General features: G+C 42.0%; 1 protein-coding gene across 9 annotated transcripts in view; it reads left to right on the top strand.

The window, feature by feature from the left end:
- CEP112 (centrosomal protein 112) overlaps positions 1-19,854 on the top strand; it is a 462,785-nt gene that overhangs the window by 154,671 nt on the left and 288,260 nt on the right. For all 9 annotated transcript variants that reach the window (XR_008315603.1, XR_008315601.1, XR_008315600.1 and 6 more), the window contains 4 exons: positions 5,020-5,174; positions 6,182-6,311; positions 6,814-6,906; positions 7,888-7,947. Coding sequence is in view for 2 of the 9 variants with exons in the window: in XM_053292958.1 (XP_053148933.1) it covers positions 5,020-5,174; positions 6,182-6,311; positions 6,814-6,906; positions 7,888-7,947 (438 nt within the window). In the remaining 7 variants the exon portion in view is untranslated. The remainder of the gene's footprint in view (positions 1-5,019; positions 5,175-6,181; positions 6,312-6,813; positions 6,907-7,887; positions 7,948-19,854) is intronic.

Below are 19,854 nucleotides of genomic sequence, written 5' to 3'. Positions count from 1 at the left end.
CATGAACCCATTCTTAGCCTGGGAGGTGAGAGCCGCCAACCTGGCGCCAATCGACCTTGGCACCAAACTGGATTAGGCCAGAGTTAATCTAATTTAGATGAATTCTTAAACTCATGAAACCCACGTATAGCCGTGTTATAGTGTTTCCTAGTAGTAGGAGCCAAGGAGAGGCAGATAGCTCATTCAAGTTCTACCTCCCAAGGTTCCACAATTTGATCGGAAAGATTTCAGAGGTTTACTTGGCCTTTGGTGTGAAGAGTCCGAAAATGGTCCACCTGCATCCTGGACAATGCATCAGCAATGTTATTATCTAAACCCGAAATGTGATGAGCAGTAAACAATATATTATACCACAAACACTGTAAAGTGAAGCGTCTGATCAGGTGCATAACCCGAGGATCACGTGAGGTACTGGAATTAATCACATGAGTGGTGGACATATTTTCACACCAAAAGTGAACTGTACGATTTGCAAACTCGCGGGCCCAAATATGTACAGCAACAAGAATTGGAAAAAATTCCAAAAATGTCATCATGAGTAATGCCCCATGTAGCTCCTCTCAGCTGTCTTCATGTGCCAGTGCAGCTCTCCCTCAGCATCCCCTGCACAACATGGAGGGAGAGTGTTCCAGAAATATGGGAGCCTGATTTCTGGTATGGGGACAGGCATGCCAACATTGGGTATGTCGTCTGAACTCACCAGTGTCAGAATGTTCCACCTGACCTTTGGTTCTGGACCTGACATACGTAATGCCGATTTGAGGTAGGTTACAATATCAGCTCTTTGTGTTCCAAGAGCCAGTGGTTAATGTTGTGTGTGAAGCTGTTCTATGTGTTCTCCTCCCAACTTGGCTTAAAGTTTTTTGTTTGTATGTTGTATTTGTGTCTGTGTATTTAATGATTATTTTCCAGTCTACTTTCTTTTGTTTAACTTGTATTTATTATTGTTTAGCTTACTTTAAATAAGCTTCAGTAAAGTCCATGTTTTAAAGCCAAACAAACCTTAATTTTCATTTGCTTTTATTTTCTTTGCACTTTAAAACGGCTTATCATCTGATGCCTTTGCTTTTTTATTTATTAGTTCCCTATATGAACTACTTTTTATTTATTCTGTCCCCTTCATGCATTTTAAGTAGAAAGATTATTAAAAACAATAATTTTTGGAAATCTAGCAGGTGTGTTTTAATTTTTAGCCAGTGGGTTTGTTGTACTTAGTGTCATGTTTAACATGATCATTTGTGCCTATTCAGTTTATTGTGTATAATTTTTATGAACAGCTAACGGTTTCTTTAAGGAAGGAAGGGTTCTTTTAACACTGCATTCTCATTTGACTGTTTAAGTTATTTTCTTTTCTCGCCAAATTCTCTCCAACTGGCAAAGTGGGATATCCTCTTGATCTTATCATATGGTCAGATCTGCTGGATACAGGATGTCTGAAAGCTGCTGTTTATCAAAAGCTGGATAGTAATCTCCACTGGCTACACTGCAAATCCTATAATTGAAAAGAAAAATGTGCTTGACTTTTTGTCTAAACAAATATAGTCCTTACAGCTGCTTTAAGACCAGTTTGAAATAATACATTTTAAGGATGCATTGCAAATGTGATAGTGGTGTTTCAAAAAATGTAATATAAATGGCTTTTCAAAATACAAGTAATGAAAAAAAGATTGCAATTACTTAAACCAGAAATGGCTTTAGACACATATTGTGAAGCAGCACTGAACTGATCCTGACTAGGGTTGCCCTAGTGTAACCAAGTACGAAGCTTAAGCACTTTTCCAGACTCATTCTTGTGGTAGTAGATGATGTTACGCTACCTCTAAGACAACATCGGGCATAGCTAATTGTTGCACAACACATTGTGCAATCTTGTATAGGTTTTTGAAAAGATTTTCCATAGGCTACTCTGCAACATTGTGGTGACATAGCACAAACTACTTGGAGGCACTTATTTCACAAGTGCAACAATAGTTTGAATCCTGCCCATTGTTTTTAAGATTTCCTTTAGCAGTTCTTGAAAAACTGGTCCTCCTCACAGACTTCTGTCACACAAACCTTGCTAACAAAAACATTGTTGTTTGTATAACTTGTCTCAAGATTCAGTTCCCTTCTCTTCCCCCTTCTATACCACTTTTCAACACAAGTTTGCAAAGAGGTTTACAGAGAAAAGGAATAATGAAGACAGTTTCCTTGCATGTTTAAATAACATAAAATATATCTTTCTAAAATTACATAGCTCTATGAGATCTAGGAAATGATGTGACAGTGAAAAAGCATTCAGGATGAGGTGCCCTGACCATTGGAATAGCTCTGAGAAACTCCTGGGTCTGAAGCAAGAAATTCATGGTTTAAGGGACCTAGCTTAGTGAGCTACCTTGGTGAGCTACCTGGGACTGTATGTGCTTGGGTCCTGTGCCTCTTCAGGCACAGGTAGGAAATGGGTGTGTGCAACACCAGCATCTGTGAATGACATGTAGTTAAAAACATCAGAATGGATGAAGTCTGATCGCAGCTCTAGAACTTCTGCCATCTGCCCTTCCCTGGTCAGTAAACCAATACGTTCTGCTTACTGCACTTAAGGAGTCCAGCTTCTTCAGCTCAAGCTGCTAGCTTCAGCAGCTGATCCTCAGGGATCACAAGCTGAAGAACATACCCATACGCTCTAGACTCGCATATGGTGATCCAAGGCCCTGGCCTGGCAATGCTAAAACATTTGTGGGTTTCCAAGACAACTTGAGGCATTTTTACCCCATGGCACAGAGTAGTTCTATCATTAATGAGTTGGCAGCAGCTAATAGATAAAATATAAAATTCTTTTACTAATTTTTAAGTGTCATCAGCAACTTCTGTTCACTGCTAGAGCCACCTCAGAGCATGTTTATTACTTTTGACTTGCATTATATACAGTTATTATAATGTTAAGGCAGATAGAGGATCCTCCAAATTCATATGTACCAATGTGATTTAAAGTTAAAATTCCTTCTATATGCAGAAGGCTAAGACGTTTGGGACACCATTCTTCCTTGTGGATATGTGAGAGCCATCTGTGGAGGAATCCCTATATGGCACAACAGAGAAGTCCTGTTCCCCTCCTGTTTGGCATACAGATGTGCACAGGCACCACATCAGCCCATTAAAGGGAATGGAAGGCCTGAGAGTGCTTCCCATATCCCTGTCCATATATATATATATATATATATATATATATATATATATATATATAAAATAATTTTCTTTCTTTGATGGAGTGGTCAAAAAGCATGACCTTACATCTCACATTCCTTGACTCAGTGGAAGAAAAGTTGTCTGGAGTAGGGGATACCGGAGATTCATTCATTCATTTATTAAATTTATACCCCGCCCAAACTTATGTCTCTGGGTGGCCAACAATGCAGATTTTTAATTCCCTTCAACAGTCTGTATGTGCTGTATGTACATGCTGAAGGGCAGGGGCGTATCTAGGGTGGGGCAGGCAGGGCACGTGCCCCGGGTGCAACTTGAAGGGGGGCACCATTTTTTTAAAATTAAAAAAAAAAATTTTAAATGGCTGCTGAAAACAAAATGGCCATTGCGCATGCTCAGATGGCCTCTCTGAGGCCCTAGGCCATGCCAGGCCTTGCAGAGGCCATTTGAGCATGCGTGGTGGCCATTTTGTTTTCAGTGGCCATTTTTAAAAAAGAAAATTTATTTTAAAAAATGGCCACTGCACATGCTCAAATGGTCCCTGCAAAGCCGTAGAGGCCAGCGGGGGGAGGGGAACCTTTGCAGCCCCCCCCCACGGCCTTTATGAAGCCCCCCAAAGGGGCTATAGGTTAAAAAAAATTAAAAATTAATATAATATAAGTCACTGTACACATATTTAGTTTGGCACTATGTATGGAGAATCAGGGCTTATGAATACTGAGCTGAAGCTTGTGAGCTAGGATTGTATTCATTTGCTTTTACTTTGTTTCTTGTGATAAGTGAGTTAAATGTGATGTCTTAATAATATGGCTATTAATGGTGATTTTTTTTTGAATCAGTGTGAAATCCTTAGTATTAAGGCCTACTGGGAGTTTCTTGCTCTCTTTCTCTCATTTTAACTGTCTTTCTGAAATACTAGAATATATTCCAAGCAGCGACACAGTTTACTCTGCATATCCTTTAATTATTTTCAGAGTATCTGGGGAAAGTCAAATTCTCCATTGATTTTTAAAACTTATGTAATAGTGATGCTACAATGCATAGTAGAAAATTAGACAAGCACTTCTGTTTAGTTTTCCAAGTACACCTCCACATAGTATCTGAGTATTTCATGAGCCCCAGCATACTGAAATTTGTAGTTTTTCAGCATTTTTTTGGTCTGGCTACGTCCACTGATAAATAGTTTTTGAAAGATTAAAAGATGAATGAGCCTGACTTGTATTTTTGAGCTGATATTATGGTAAAGTTATCTGAAAGATGGGTGTCAGATGTTTGGACAGGGGGCGCAATTTCAGTGCTTGCCCTAGGCGCTATTTTCCCTAGATACACCTCTGCTGAAGGGGAAAGAGAGAAAATGGCTCCTCCATTAGGCCATTTGGTATTCCTCCATGCATGGCCACAGATTCTGTGTGAGAAAGGATTATTCTTCTAGATACTGCATTATGCAAAACATTTGTGTATTATTTCAAGTGATGAATAAATTCACTAACACCTTGCTCTCTCAATATATCTAGTTTTATGACCCGGTATTTTGTGGTGTTGTGTTTTGTATATGAAAAGTGGTGTTTTGTATTGAAGTAATTCTCTATCAGGGCTTTCCCAGTTAGAGACAGAAATAATTTGTTACCATTTTATTAGAAATGTATAGATGGTATTTATTTATTCATTTATCTATCTATCTGTTTGTTTATCTGTTTTGCTGTATGCATGTGATTTAATGAACTTCCTTTCTCAACTTTGGTATTTCCTTATTCATCCATTGAAAGGTGTTTGATTGGCACCCAAGGTGTAAGTTAATTTATTCCTAATAGAGTCTTAACTATTTTATTTAACTAGACTCAGATGGTCAAAGAATTGGAGGCGCGTGTCCATCAGTTGACCCTTGAAGCTGAAACCAGTAACTTGCAGCGTCAGAAATTATCACAAGAAAAGACAAGTCTGGAACAATCCTACCAGGCTATGTGCACAGAATTTGAAGAAGTCAAGGCAAGGTATTTAATGAAAGACTTTTACTTTACACTTAATGTCTAGAGTTAAATGGTACCACCTTAAACAGACAGTCTTCAGTCATTACTACCTAGAAAATGGTCACAGAAGTTGCACTTCAAATTTATGTATTGATTTTCTTTATTTATACTTGCTATATTTTTTGCCCTACTCTTTGGACCCCAAATACATCCCCAATGTAGCTCACAAAAAAACCAACATAAACTTATTAATTTTAATTATAAATAATTTAAAACAATACAAACAATCAAAAGACTTAAAGCAGCAGGAACAAATACCCAAGCAGAGGAAACTCACTACAAATCAGATGCCAGGTGGAACAACAATGTTTTATGAGCCATTAAAAAATCATAAGTAAGGGTGCTAAGCAGGTCTCAAGGTGAAGGAAGTTCTCCAACCTGAGGCCACAATAAAAAAGGTCCTATTGGTATCCCCCCAAACAAATGTTTGGAAGCCGGGGAACCTGCAGTAGGGCCTCTGCTGAGGGCAGAGAGATCCGTGTGGAGAACAATGGCCCTTCAACTCTCCTGGTCCCAAACCCTTAAGTACTAAATGTGGTAACCCCAGTATATTTCATTTTCTTGTATCTTTGTCTATCTGCTTGATCAGGTAAGTCTTTGACTTAACACTAAGAAATCAAAGCTTTTGATTTATGTATACTTTCATAGAGTGAATCAAAGGTGAGTTCAGAGTTATTGACAGCAAGTGAAATCGGGGCCCTTGATCTGTCTCATTATCTCTGAATGAGATATGGTGAGCACTGTCTTGCTGTTGGAATTAGTATACATAGTGGCTTCTGTTTCCTTAGTGACTTCCTCCTAATTCCCTTAGATATTTTTTTTAAGTAGTCCAGTGTTTATATGGGCTGCTTTTTTAATTAAGTGTGAAAATATAAAGATGAATGGATTTCTGTTCACCTTGTAGAGCATATAAGGGAAGGAGAGTCATGCTACATAATGTAACTGCAGTTTTTTCCTCTCAATATTTGTAGGTGCAACTCACTTCAGAAAGAGAAGGGGCGTATTGTGCATGATTGTGAGCAGAACATTCAAGAGCTACAAAGCAAATATGATACTGACCTAAATTTGATGAACCAGGAACATGCACTTTCTGCAGCTAAGGTGAGTTTACATGTATACAACACTCATTAATATGTAAAGATAGACCTTCTTAACAGCAATTTGTGCAATGCAAAAAGCTTCCAGTATTAATCTTTGAGGTTTTAATCTTACAGACGCTTATATAGATATTAGTGAGTTTAATTTACTTAACTGAGTCTTCTCATCTGCCTAAATTTACTTATATGCATGGATGTTGACAAGGCTGACGCCTGAGCCTGCAATGTTACTTTTTGAGTGGATAATATCTATGACGTGTGCATAGTTTTTAATCAGGTTCCAATTACTGTTTTTTAAAAGTGTTTAAATTTCAGTCAGTGACTATAATACTATTTGCATTTTAAGGACAAAGGACAAACTCATGCTTGAGTTTTAAAGTGTGTATCTTTTTTAAGTAGATCATTTTTCTCTTTCAATCTTTTTTTAAGGCAGAACTTTGAAAAAGTCAGTTATTCTGCCAGAGCAAATACAAGACCAACATTCCCTTTCTATTATATCCCTACAGGCATCTGATGTGATTGAAGAATTAGAACAGTGTGTGTCTCAATTAAAACAACAGTTACTAGAATCAGAACATCAAAGGCAGCAACAGCTGAGGGTGAGCCCTGAATTTTTCACTCAGGAAAAATGATGAACCCCTTTTACTTCTTTCCATAATTTTATATGAATAGAATGCTAAAGTGAGAGTTTTTGGCATTTCTGAAAATGTTGTGAGCCAGTCACTCAACCCCCCAACTAATAGAATATGTTCTTATTTCTGGCTTAAACCCTTTAAAGAAACTTTGAGGCTATTTGTCTTATTTCCTTGCTTGTTGAACTGATATGAAAAGCGTATATATCAGTGGATTATAAAAAAGCATACATTGAAGTTGAAAGTAATCCCTGTGTCTGTCTTACACAGTGATAGCTACATTTGTATAAATTAGTATATTAGCATAAACTTGCTGCAGTGCTGCTACATTTCAAACAAATCGGTAGTATTTGCTGCCTTCCTTGCTGTCCAAATTATGCTTGGCTCTTCTTCTCTCTCATTCTTCACAATGTTCACCGCATCTCCTTTAGCGCTTTTCATGGTCTCTTTTTCCTTCCTCTTTTATATCTGTTAACTGCCCTTGATTGTGGGCAGTGTAATCCTATAGTCAGGGAGGCTGCTGATGATTGCGTTCTTCGGAGCACTTAGAGAGTATCTGGACTTCCTCAGTTCTGTATATGGGTGCATACAAAGTGAAGTACATTCACCACATTTTGTTCAAATGTCAAAACGTCTTTACAAACTAGGGAGAAACTGTTTCTGTGTGTTAGCCTCAGAATTATCCGCCTCTGGGTTTCTCAGAGGTGTCTGGTTGCCCGCTGTAGAAGACTGGTGCTAGACTAGATGGACCTTTTGATCTGGTCCAGCAAAGCCCAGCTTCCCACCCACCCCTTCTTCACAGTAGTTTTCAAATTGTTTCTTCTACCTCACATCCTTAGGTTTCACTCAGGTTATTGTAGAGATCATAACTCTTAGGGATTCTTGAAAGAATGCTTTTGGATGCTAAAAATTATTATTATGAAGCTGATGATCACCTTAATTTTTCAGGACCAAGAGCAGGCATTTCTACAGGAGAAACTTCATTCAGAGAGATCTCATGATAAAAAGGTAATGAAGGGAAGTCCTATCTAGATTGTACGAAATATCACCTGTAGCCATTTGAAGTTTAAACCTACAAAATTTAAGTTGTAATTATTGGACCAAAAAGGGTCTTGTAACTGGGGAAACTTTTGAGCTTGTCTAACAATAAGCGACCTGCTAGAACCATACTACCTTGGGTAAGAAACATATTAAAACTTGCTGTTTCAATTCACTTAAGTGCATTAATCCGTTATATGGAGTATATAGAGTGTCCTGTCTGAAAATATTTAAGTTCTCATATTCATGTTGTTATGGTGGCAACATTTTAAAAAGTTCATTGGTAGATAGAATTCCTCCAATGACTGTTGAGGATATCTCATTAGACTGTGAGCCATTTTGGGACAGGGCACAATTTTCTAATTGCTTTTGTTATTTTAAACACCATTGTGATTTTTGTTGTTGTTGAAAAGCAGTATATAAATATTCTTCATAACAGCAACAATAATATTAATTAATTTATTAAATTAAATAATTTAATTATTTAAATTATTAATTTAATTTATTGAATTAATTTATTAAATTTAATTAAATTATTAAATTAAATTATTAAGTTATTTAAATTATTGGGGTGGGTGGACCCATCCACCCACCCCAATGCAGACAAGTCTGTCTTTTAACATAATTGCTGTCTAATTGCTGTCTTTGGGGGAGCCACTTGGGGGAGAACGAGGGTGAGGGCTAGAGGGCTTCTGATTAATTAGTTTTAAGCTGTTTTAGACTTGGTTTGAAGTTGCTGTAATGTGTTTGGGTTCGTCTGAAGATGGGGGGGACAGGGGGTGCCTTCGTGACTATGGGGCAGCTATCCCGGTGGTGGTGGGGAATAGAAGAAGCAATGTTGGCAGGTCAGTGGGCCGTTCCAGAGGAAGGGTAATCAGAAATTTAATAGCTGTCTCCCCTTCCGGCTGTCCTGCCAGCTCTTTGACCTCGGAGAGCACTGCCAACAACCCACATAGCTTTTCCCTGCTCCTCTGTAATGCCAGGTCAGTCCAAAATAAATCTAAACTCATCCATGATTTGATCATGGATGAAGGGGCCGACCTGGTATGTATTACCGAGGCTTAGTTGGTGGAGGCTAGTGGTCCAGTTTGGTCCCAACTTCTTCCTCCAGGATATTCTGTAGAGGAGCAGGTGAGGGGATGTGGGTGGGGAGGTGGGGTGGCTGTGGTCTATAGGGATAACATCTCCCTTACCAGGGTCCCTGTCAGGGTATCGCACCATATTGAATATGTGTACTTGAGTTTGGGGACCAGGGATAGATTGGGACTTCTGTTGGTGTACCGATCGCCCCGCTGCCAGCAGAATCCCTTATTGAGCTCACGGACTTGGTCGCAGAACTTGCGTTGGAGTCTCCCTGACTCTTGGTGCTGGAGGACTTCAATGTTCATTTCGGGACCAATGTTCATTTCAGGACCTGTCCGGGGTAACTCAGGAGTTCATAGCAGCCATGACAACTATGGGCCTATCCCAAGTGGTCTCTGGACCGACGCATATTTCAGGTCACTCCCTTGATTTGGTGTTTTACTCTGATCAAGGTGGTGTTCCATGGGTGGGGACTCCTGTGATTTCCCCATTGTCATGGACGGACCACCATCTAGTTAAGGTTGGACTTACAACCACTTCCCACCTCCGCAGGGGCGAGGGGCCATCAGAATGGTCCGCCCGAAGAGGTTATTGGATCCACTAAGATTCCAAGAAGCTCTGGAGGGATTTACTGTTGGCTTTGCTGGTGATCCTGTTGATGCCCTGGTTGAGAATTGGAACAACTTGCTCACCAGGGCAGTAGACACGATTTCTCCCAAGCGTCCCCTCCAACCCGCTTCAGATTTGGCCCCTTGCTATACGGAAGATCTATCAGGGCTGAAGCGGCAAGGTAGGCGACTGGAGCGCAAGTGGAGAAAGACTCGACTCGAGTCTGACAGATTACGACATAGAGCACATCTAAATATCTATGCTCAGACAATACGTGCGGCAAAGAGGCAGTTCTTTTCTGCCCGTATTGCCTCTGTGAGTTCACATCCGGCGGAGTTGTTCAGGGTTGTGAGGAGATTAGTATCTGCCCCCCCCCAAACCAGAATGTGGAGTCATCAGTTACCCGTTGTGATGTGTTTAAAGAGTTTTTCACAGATAAAATCTCTTGGATTCGGGCCGATCTAGATGGAGACTCCACAATTAATTTGATGTCTGAGCTGGAGGTGCCCAATGACTCCACTTATGTGATTTGACTGGATCAGTTTCAGTTTGTGACTCCTGAGGATGTGGACAAGCTGCTTGGGGCGGTGAGGCCTACCACTTGTTCTCTTGACCCTTGTCCAACATGGCTTGTTCAATCTAGCAGGGAGTAAACAGCCTGGTGGAAATCATAAATGCTTCTCTGAGGGAGGGCAGGATGCCTCCTTGTCTTAAGGAGGCAATCATTAGACCTCTTCTAAAGAAGCCTGCGTTAGATCCCTCAGAGTTGAGCAATTATAGACCTGTTTCCAACCTCCCATGGCTGGGCAAGGTAATTGAGAGGGTGGTGGCCTCTCAGCTCCAGGTGGTCTTGGAGGAAACTGATTATCTAGACTCATTTCAAACTGGTTTTCGGGCGGGCTATGAGGTGGAGACTGCATTGGTCGGCCTGATGGATGATCTCCAATTGGGAATTGACAGAGGAAGTGTGACTCTGTTGGTCCTTTTGGATTTCTCGGCGGCTTTCGATACTATCAACCATGGTATCCTTCGGAATGTCTGAGGGGCTTGGGGGTGGGAGGCACTGTTCTACAGTGGTTCCGCTCCTACCTCTCGGATAGATTCCAGATGGTGTCAATTAGAGACACTTTCTGTTTGAAATCTGAGCTTATGTATGGTGTCCCTCAGGGCTACATACTGTTTCCAATGCTTTTTAACATAGGAACATAGGAAACTGCCATATACTGAGTCAGACCAGTGGTCTATCTAGCTCAGTATTGTCTTCACAGACTGGCAGTGGCTTCTCCAAGGTTGCAGACAGGAGAGTCTCTCTCAGCCCTTTCTTGGAGATGCCAGGTAGGAAACCTGGAACCTTCTGCATATAAACCTGCAGGTGCTTTCCCCAGGACAGCCCCATCCCCCAAGGGGAATATTTTCCGGTGCTCACAAGTAGTCTCCTATTCAAATGCAAGCCAGGGCAGACCCAGCTTAGCAAATGGGGACAGTTCATGATTGCTACCACATATGGGAGAAGAGCTGGACTTGTGGTAGCATCGTTGCAAGTCCTTTGGTAAGTACTCTGGAATAAATCTTTGGATTTCTTCCTATTTGCTGACTGATAGCTGAATCTGAAAACTAACATCATTGAAAAATGCTGCAACTGGTGAAATGGAAACACACACACACACACACACACACACACACACACAGAGTTGATGTTGTGCTCATCATTTGGTGAAGGTAGTCCTCCATTATTTCATATCAGAATCATGTTAAAGAGCATAAGTACATAAGAGCATAAGTGCTGAATCAGGTCCCAGGACCTATCTAGTCCAGCTTCCTGTTTCCAACAGTGGCCCACCAGATGCCTCTGGGAAGTCCACAGGCAAGAGAAGAAGGCATTCTCTCTTTCTTGCCTGCCACGTTGAGGATGACCTCCCTATACCATGGAAAAGAAGGCATGCCCTCTCTCCTGCTGTTGCTCCTCTCTAACTGGTATTCAGCCTAGCCATCCTGACTAGTAGCTATTGATAGACCTGTCCTCCAAGAATTTGTCTAAGCTCCTCTTAAAGCCATCCAAGCTGATGGCCGTGACCACATCCAATGGCAGAGAATTCCATAATTAATGGAAGAGAGCTGGTCTTATGGTAGCAAGCTGCACACGAAAGGGAGACTAGAAGTGTGAGCACTTGCAAGACACTCCCACCAGGGGACGGAGCCGCCCTGGGAAGAGCCGAAGGTTCCAAATTCCCTCCCCGGCATCCACAAGGCAGGGCTGAGAGAGACTCCTGCCCACAACCCTGGAGAAGCTGCCACTGCAAGTCTGCATAGACAACACTGAGCAAGATGGACCCATGGTCTGACTCAGTTAGTATTAGGAACATAGGAAGCTGCCATATACTGAGTCACACCATTGTTCCATCTAGCTCAATATTGTCTACCCAGACTGGTAGTGGCTTCTCCAAGGTTGTAGGCAGGAGTCTCTCTCTGTCCTATCTTGGAGATGCCAGGGAGGGAACTTGGAACCTTCAAGACTGCATCAAACCTTTTGCAAGAGAGGGCTGTTGGGATGGTGATTGGTCAGGAAGAATTAAAAATGGGGAAAATCCGTGGGGTCTGTGGAGGGTTGGTCATAACTCTGTGAAGAACCCCTTTCTTGGAAAAGAGGAAGAAGGGCAATAGAGGGTGAAAAGTCCCAGAAATTTAGAAGTAAACCACATGGGTATATAAGGGAACAACACGAGTCTTCTAGGTCCTTCCTGCTGCTTGCTGACCATTGAGGTCAGTGAGGATCAATTTGAGTATAAGATCAGGTTTCAACACTGGCTACCCAGGAAAATGTGGGATTAGTTAAACCATGGGGAACTAGTGGGAATGTTCTGGATTGCTAATCTGTAACCTCTTGCTTATTTGCCTTTTTTGCTGATCAAATTAAATTAAATTAAATTAAATTAAATATAAATCTTTGAGATTTCACCTGACACATTGAACAGTTACTTGTGTGTACCTTCGACCTATACAGCAGGAAGTTCAGTGTGGTCTCCATATTTCCATTTTCTAGGGCTATATTTCCATTTTCTTAGGGAAGATACTTGGTTTGATGATCTAGGTCAGAAGGGTCAGCTTCTAGACTTTTGCTTCCCAGAATGCAAATGAGAGCATCTTGGTGTGTTGTTTCATATATGCGTTGTTTCTACTTTCCTGACAAGTGAAACTGTGAGCAAAATTTATTACTATGCATTGCTTAAAATTTAGTGGTGCCATGGGCTGGATTGGACTAGGGGTTTGCACGGAACTGTGGTGGTTCGGTTCGAATTTGGATCGGTGGTCCGATCCATTTGGTTGAACCAGTATGACCCAGTTTGAGGGCTATGCTTGTAAAGGGGAATCTGGTGAGGAGTCCCCTTTACAAGCAAAGGGGTGGGGAATCTTTTTAAAGTGTTCCAAGGGCAGCTCTGGGGGTAGGAGGGATGGAGGTGAGAAGGCAGCTTATTAGCTTTGGCAGCAGCTCCTCTATGCTGCACCGGTGCTTCTCCTCTGGAGTGTAGATGAACAGAAGCCGGTAGTGGGCTGCTGGCCCATGCTGCTGGGAGGGAGCACTGGTGGGGCTTAGCAGACTGACAAAGCCGATAAGGTGCCTTCTCGCTGCCCCCCACCCCGGCCACCCTTAGAACACGTTTAAAGGTTTTCCCCACCCCTTTGCCTGTAAAGGGCCTCACTGGATTCCCCTTCACAAGCATAGCCCTCGAACCGGCCGCCTTTTTTTGAGGCCAATCTGGCCTTGAGTTCAAACCGGTCAAACTGGGCCAGTTCGAATCGAACCAGTTCTGCACACCCCTAGATTGGATTTGACAGTCTGGCAGTTGATGCTTTCTCTTTTAGATTGCAATCAGCCTACAAATGTGCAGCTATCCATTCCCACTATACATGGACTGTACAATCAGAGAACAAACATTTTTAGTGTAGAACTCCACTGGTTTGGGTTCTGGCCATCTCCATATAGCCTCGGTCAGTAGTGTGCTAAAAGTTAAATGTGTTCTTTACTTTGTATTGGCATCAATACAAACAGCAGCTGTTGTGTCATTGATTAGCATCAGACTTGGAAAAAATATTGTATTAAAAAAGGGGAAATGGTGTCACTTCAATGTATCTTTAAATGCAAGTCATAAAATTGGTCTACTTACATAAGTATTAAATGCATTTGTATTAGTGAAAACTCATGTTAAAATTGCTTGTAAGATGAGACTTATTATGATGATGCCTGTTAAGCTAGGCATCTACAATAGATTCACAATGAGAACTCTTCCTAAATTTATAGCAGACACTATAACATGCAGCTGACATCTCCACATGGTCACCTGAACTATATTAAAAGATAAAACAACCTTAACACCTAGTTAGCCTTAGGCAAAATTATTGGGAACATATGTGCTTTGCACCTTGCTTGGAAGGGTTACAGATTTGGACTTTGTTCAACCAATGAAGAAAAGTAGACTTCAGAGTAAGTGATCTTCCACAGACAATCTTTTTAGTTTCTATTGCTAGCAAACAGGCATTCAGTTAGTTGACCTTTCTGGTTTTATGTAGTTAATTAATTGATTAATTAAAATGGTTTTGGGAACATAAAACTCTGTGATTACTAGATCATATGTTGTTAAGAATGGGAAGATGATAGCCTTAACTCTGCCTGACAACATGAGATGGCAAAAAGAACAACACTCTGTTTATCAAGCTTGCAAGCACTTAATCAGTAACAAAATTTAAAATTTGCATGTCTTATTTTCTTATTCTCTTTGTTTTTACATTTCATATGTATATTTCACATGCTTGTCTGGCATGTGTTCCCTCTCTTTTATAATGGTCTCAATTCATATTATTGTTTCACGTTTCAGTGCAAATATGTTCAGTGTTGTTTTTCTTTGCTATTTTGCATTTGAATGTTTATAATTTTTTAGGGGAAATTGAACAGGAGGTAGTTGTATGTGTGTTTGTTTGGGGTTTTTAAAAAACCCAATTATATAGATAGCATTGGTTCATACATAGTGGGGAACATAAGAACAGCCCTGCTGGACCAGGCACAAGGCCCATCCACTCCAGCATCCTGTTTCACACAATGGTCCACCAGATGCCTCTGGGGAGCCCAAAGGCAAGAGGGATGTGCATGCCCTCTCTCTTGCTGTTGCTCCCCTGCAATTGGTATTGAGAGGCATCACATCGTGCCTCTGAGGCTCAAGATGGCCCACAGCCATCAGACTAGTAGCCATTGATAGACCTGTCCTCCATGAATCTGTCTAAACCCCTTTTAAAGTCATCTAAGCTGGTGGCCATCACCGCAGCCCATGGCAAGGGATTCCATAGATTAATTATGTGCTGTGTGAAAAAGTACTTCCGCTAAATTTCCCAACCTTCAGTTTCATGGGGTGACCCCTTGTTCCAGTCTTGTGAGAGAGGGAGAAAAATCTCTCTGTTTACCCTCTCCACTCCATGCATAATTTTATACACTTTGATCATGTCTCTCCTTAGTCGCCTTTTTTCCAAAGGAAAGAGCCCCAGATGCTGTAGCCTCGCCTCGTAAGGAAGGTGCTCCAGCCCCCTGATCATTTTGGTTGCCCTCTTCTGCACCTTTTCCAGTTAGTTCTACAATATCCTTGTTAAGATACAGCAACTAAATCTGTACACTACTCCAGATGTGGCTGCACAATCAATTTGTATAAGGGCATTATAATATTAGCAGTTTTATTTTCAGTCCCCCTCCTAATGATTCCTAGCATGGAATTAGCTTTTTTCACAGCTTCCTCACACCGAGACATCACTTTCAATGAGTTGTCTACCACGACCCCAAGATCTCTCTCCTGGTCAGTCACTGACAGCTCAGATCCCATCAGCATATATGTGAAGTTGGTGATCTGGTGCGTGATCCGTTGAATCAATTAGATGGAATGGGTTCTGTGCCTCCGCGAAAGCCTCTCTCTGTCGAGTTATGCAGCTCCTTTTTGGCGCCTGCGCCCGCTCCACATGACCACGTGGCTATTAAGGTGGGAGGAAGCACAGGCACCTCAGTTCCTTTGCGACCGCCGTAGAGATCAGTTCGCTCGGTTTCTGTGTCTCCTCATTCTGGTTCCCTTGCTTACTATTGTTTACCTTGAAAGTTCTACTGTCTCTCTTCTCCTGGCTATTTGACCTTGGACTGTATTTTGGCTAAAGTTTTTGTCTTAGGATTCTGCCTGTCGACTGATTGGACTGATACCTAGCATTTACAGCCTTGGACTGTTCAAAGACTACGTTTGTGAGAACGGATTACTTTGGTTGTTTTTCCACTTGATTTTGGGCTTTAGGTCCTCTTACTGTGGCTATGGATACCCCTAAGCAAAATAAAACTTTTAAATATTGCGACAAATGTAAGGCAAAATTGCCCTCACAAAGATGCCCATAGTTTGTGTTTCCTACATCTGGGAGAAGCGCACAATACTTCAAAGTGTAAAATTTGTCAATCTTTCTCCAAACAAACCTGGAGAAATCATGAGCTTTGATTGAGGGCTTCTATGTAGGAAGATGTACTTGCGGCACCTTCTACTTCGTCAAAGCCATCTCCTCAGGCGCATGGCTTGAGGGCCCTGGGTTCCAGCCAGTCTAAAACCTCGTTGCCCACCGAAAAACCCACGAACGCCTTGAAAAGGCAAAGGGACAAATTGGCGACCACTAGTGAACTATATTCCACCTCTTGCCTTTCTGTCAAGGTTGCCTTGTCTGTATGGCGAAATACAGTTATTGTCTCTGGGAGAATTTGGAAAAAGACTTTGATATGCTCCCTTCGGAGGAAATCAAAGCCCGCTTCAGGAAAACTCTGCATAAAAACCCCTGCTAACTGGGCAAAGAGGCACCTTTTACCGTGGTGATTCTCTTTATTTAGCAGGGTGAGAGTAACTGGCCCTATCCACCCCCAGCACAGAACTTCCAGTGACTGTTGCTGGTGTCTATCTTATGTTTCGTTTTAGAATGTGAGCCCTTTGGGGACAGGGAGCCATCTTATTTATTTATTATTTCTCTTTGTAAACCGCCCTGAGCTATTTTTGGAAGAGTGGTATAGAAATAATAATAATAATAATAATAATAATAATAATAATAATAATAATAATAAAATAAAGCAGGTGACCTCACCTGTCAACAACTAAGCACCACTAAGTATTAGCGGCATCGGAATCTTGGTCAGTTACTGCTGCCGTTATCTTGAGACATCATGCTTGGCTCTGGTCAGCTTTCCTTTCAGCAAGATATGAAGGACAAAAATGAAGGCCTTCTGTTTGATGGCAAGGGTCTTTTCTCGGAGGAAACGGATGCAATGATGGAAAAAAAGAAGAAGTCAAAATTCACAGCAAAAACTTTCTTTTCTTCATTTTTGGCCTCTACAACCTATGGCTCCAAGCAAAGATCTTATTACCGTCCCCGTTTTTCATTCAGACCTCAAGAAGGCAGGGATTACTGGAAGAATTATCAACCATTCACAAAGTGGACCTCCCAACAAAAAGGTAAATACACTTCGGCCCAATGCAATAAGCAGACGGAGTGCAACAAACAGCGGCTTTGAGATTCAGGACAGCCTATTGCAACCGCTACCCTTACCGGACCATCTGCTAACTGGTCAAAGAGGCACCTTTTACCATGGTGATTCTCTTTATTTAGCAGGGGGAGAGTAACTGGCCCTATCCACCCCCAGCACAATACTTCCAGTGACTGTCGCTGGTGTCTATCTTATGTTTTGTTTTAGAATGTGAGCCCTTTGGGGACAGGGAGCCATCTTATTTATTTATTATTTCTCTGTGTAAACTGCCCTGAGCCATTTTTGGAAGGGTGGTATAGAAATTGAAATAATAATAATAATAATAATAATAATAATAATAATAATAATAAAATAATGTCCTTGGGAAGGACTCGATGTCTGGATAAAACAAACCAGTCAATAACACCTGTCTGTCTGTGTAAACAAGAAATAATAATAATAATCTGCTTTACTCCCCCTCTCAGAACAAAAGAGAGGATACTTATCGGCTTGCAACATCAGTCAGCCAACTCCACTAGCCATCAAAACAATCAGATTGGTGAGTCATACTCAAGCATGGCGCAACATAACATCAGACCAGGTCTTGAAAATTGTTACATCAGGCTACTCAATAAGAGTTCAAGACTTGCCCTCTTTTCAGGAGCCTGCGCTTCACAAGTGCAACGCCTGCCTTACTTCAAGAAGTACTGGAACTCCTGCTCAAGAAAGCAATAGTCCAGGTGCAATGGGCTCACCAACGGGAAGGTTTTTACTCCCGTTATTTCCAAATCCCAAAGAAGGATGGAGGAATCCGGCCTATAATGGACCTGAGACATCTCAATAAACTTGATTTATCAATACCAGGTCCTTGATTTTGGACTCTGTACTGCCCCGCGTGTATTCACCAAATGCATGGCAGTAGTAGTGGCCCACCTAAGAACGAAGGGCCTGAAACTGTATCCCTATCTTAATGATTGGCTCCTGATGTAAAGAGACAAAGGAGATTTAGTTTTGCAGATATGGTACATGTTGGATCTTCTCCAGGACCTTGGGATACAGGTCAACTGGAAAAAGTTGCATCTTACCCCAGTGTCCACCATATCTTACATAGGGCTGTGCTGGACAGGAAGGGCATTCTTGCCAGAAGACCGCTATCAAGCCAATAGCTCTGATGGTTCGTCAATTTCAAACCAATCCTTTACAAACAGCAAGACAAATACATCTGCTTGGCTTGATGGCTTCCTGCAAGTCAACTGTATGCTATACTCGTTTGAAGATGAGGAAGCTGCAACTGTGGTTCCTGTCTTCTTTCCGACTAAACAGTCAGTCCCAGAAAACAGTTACTCATGCCTCTACAGATTCTTCGATCATTGTCCTGGTGGGCACGGAGTCTCAACCTTTTCAGAGTGATCCCATTCCATGTACAGGTTCCAGCAGTGTGAGTCACGACAGATGCTTTGCTCCGAGGCTGGGATGGCCATTGCAATACCAAAGTGATGCAAGGTCTCTGGACTCACACCCAATGCCACTTGCATATAAACGTCCTAGAGATGGTGGAGGTTTTCCAAGACATGAAAGCCTTCCTTCCAATGCTGAGAGGGAAGGTAGTACAACTGCAGTTGGACAACACTACTGCAATCGCCTACCTCAACAGGAAGGGTGGAACAGTCTCCAGGTCTCTTTGTGCACTGAGCATTCAGATTTGGCATTGGTGCATCAAGAACAGCATCACCCCCCATAGCCATCCACATCAAGGGCACGGAGAAAGTTCTAGCGGACGGCTGAAGTTGCTCGTTCTGGACAGAAACCTGTCACGAGTGGGAGCTGCATTTACCTGCAGCAGATCTTCGACCTATGGGGATTCCCAGAAATAGACTTGTTTGCTACAGCACAGAATGCAAAATGCAGGCTGTACTACTCGAGAGCTGGCCACGACTCACGGTTTTGGGGGGATGCTTTCCAGATGAACTGGTCACAACATTGGACCTACATGTTCTGCCCGCTGCCCCTGGTGAACAGGGTAGTAGCAAGGATCCTAACAAATTACGTGAGTTCCATCCTGATCACACCATGGTGGCCCTGCCAAGCATGGTTTCCACATCTACTCAAACTCTCATCTCACACATTTGAGAGATTTCCAAACTCTCCAGCTCTCCTGATTCAGGAAAACGGTCAGATTCTGCATCCAGGAGTTCTTACTTTACAACTAACGGTGTGGAGGATCGACTGTTAAATAAGATCCTGCTAAATCAATGGAAGCTGTCCGTCAGAAAAAACTATGCTAGCAAGTGGGAACGATTCGCTGCCTACACATCACAGCATGGTTTCCGTCCTTTAAGAACCTCCATCTGTCAGATCCGACTCTACCTGACCATGCTGAAGACGTCAAAGCTCTCCAATGTGTCTATTAAAGTACATCTAGCTGCTCTTTCATTGAAACACCCTGGATGGGATGGCAAGACAGTTTTCTCCCATTCCTCTTGCAAGAGCTTCTTAAAGGGCCTCACTAACCTATATCCACCTATTCAACGACTGCTTGAACAGTGGTATATCTTTCTGGTACTCTCTGTGTTGACTGAGAGAGCCCTTTGAACCCCTGCAGTCGGCTATGTTAAAGCTAGCATCCTGAAAGACCTGCCTTTTTGGTGGCCATTACCACTGCTTCCAGG

Source organism: Hemicordylus capensis, chromosome 2 (assembly GCF_027244095.1).
Source record: "Hemicordylus capensis ecotype Gifberg chromosome 2, rHemCap1.1.pri, whole genome shotgun sequence".
NCBI lineage: Eukaryota > Metazoa > Chordata > Lepidosauria > Squamata > Cordylidae > Hemicordylus > Hemicordylus capensis.
Note: the sequence above shows the minus strand (reverse complement) of the source record. Positions and strands in the feature narration are given on the sequence as shown.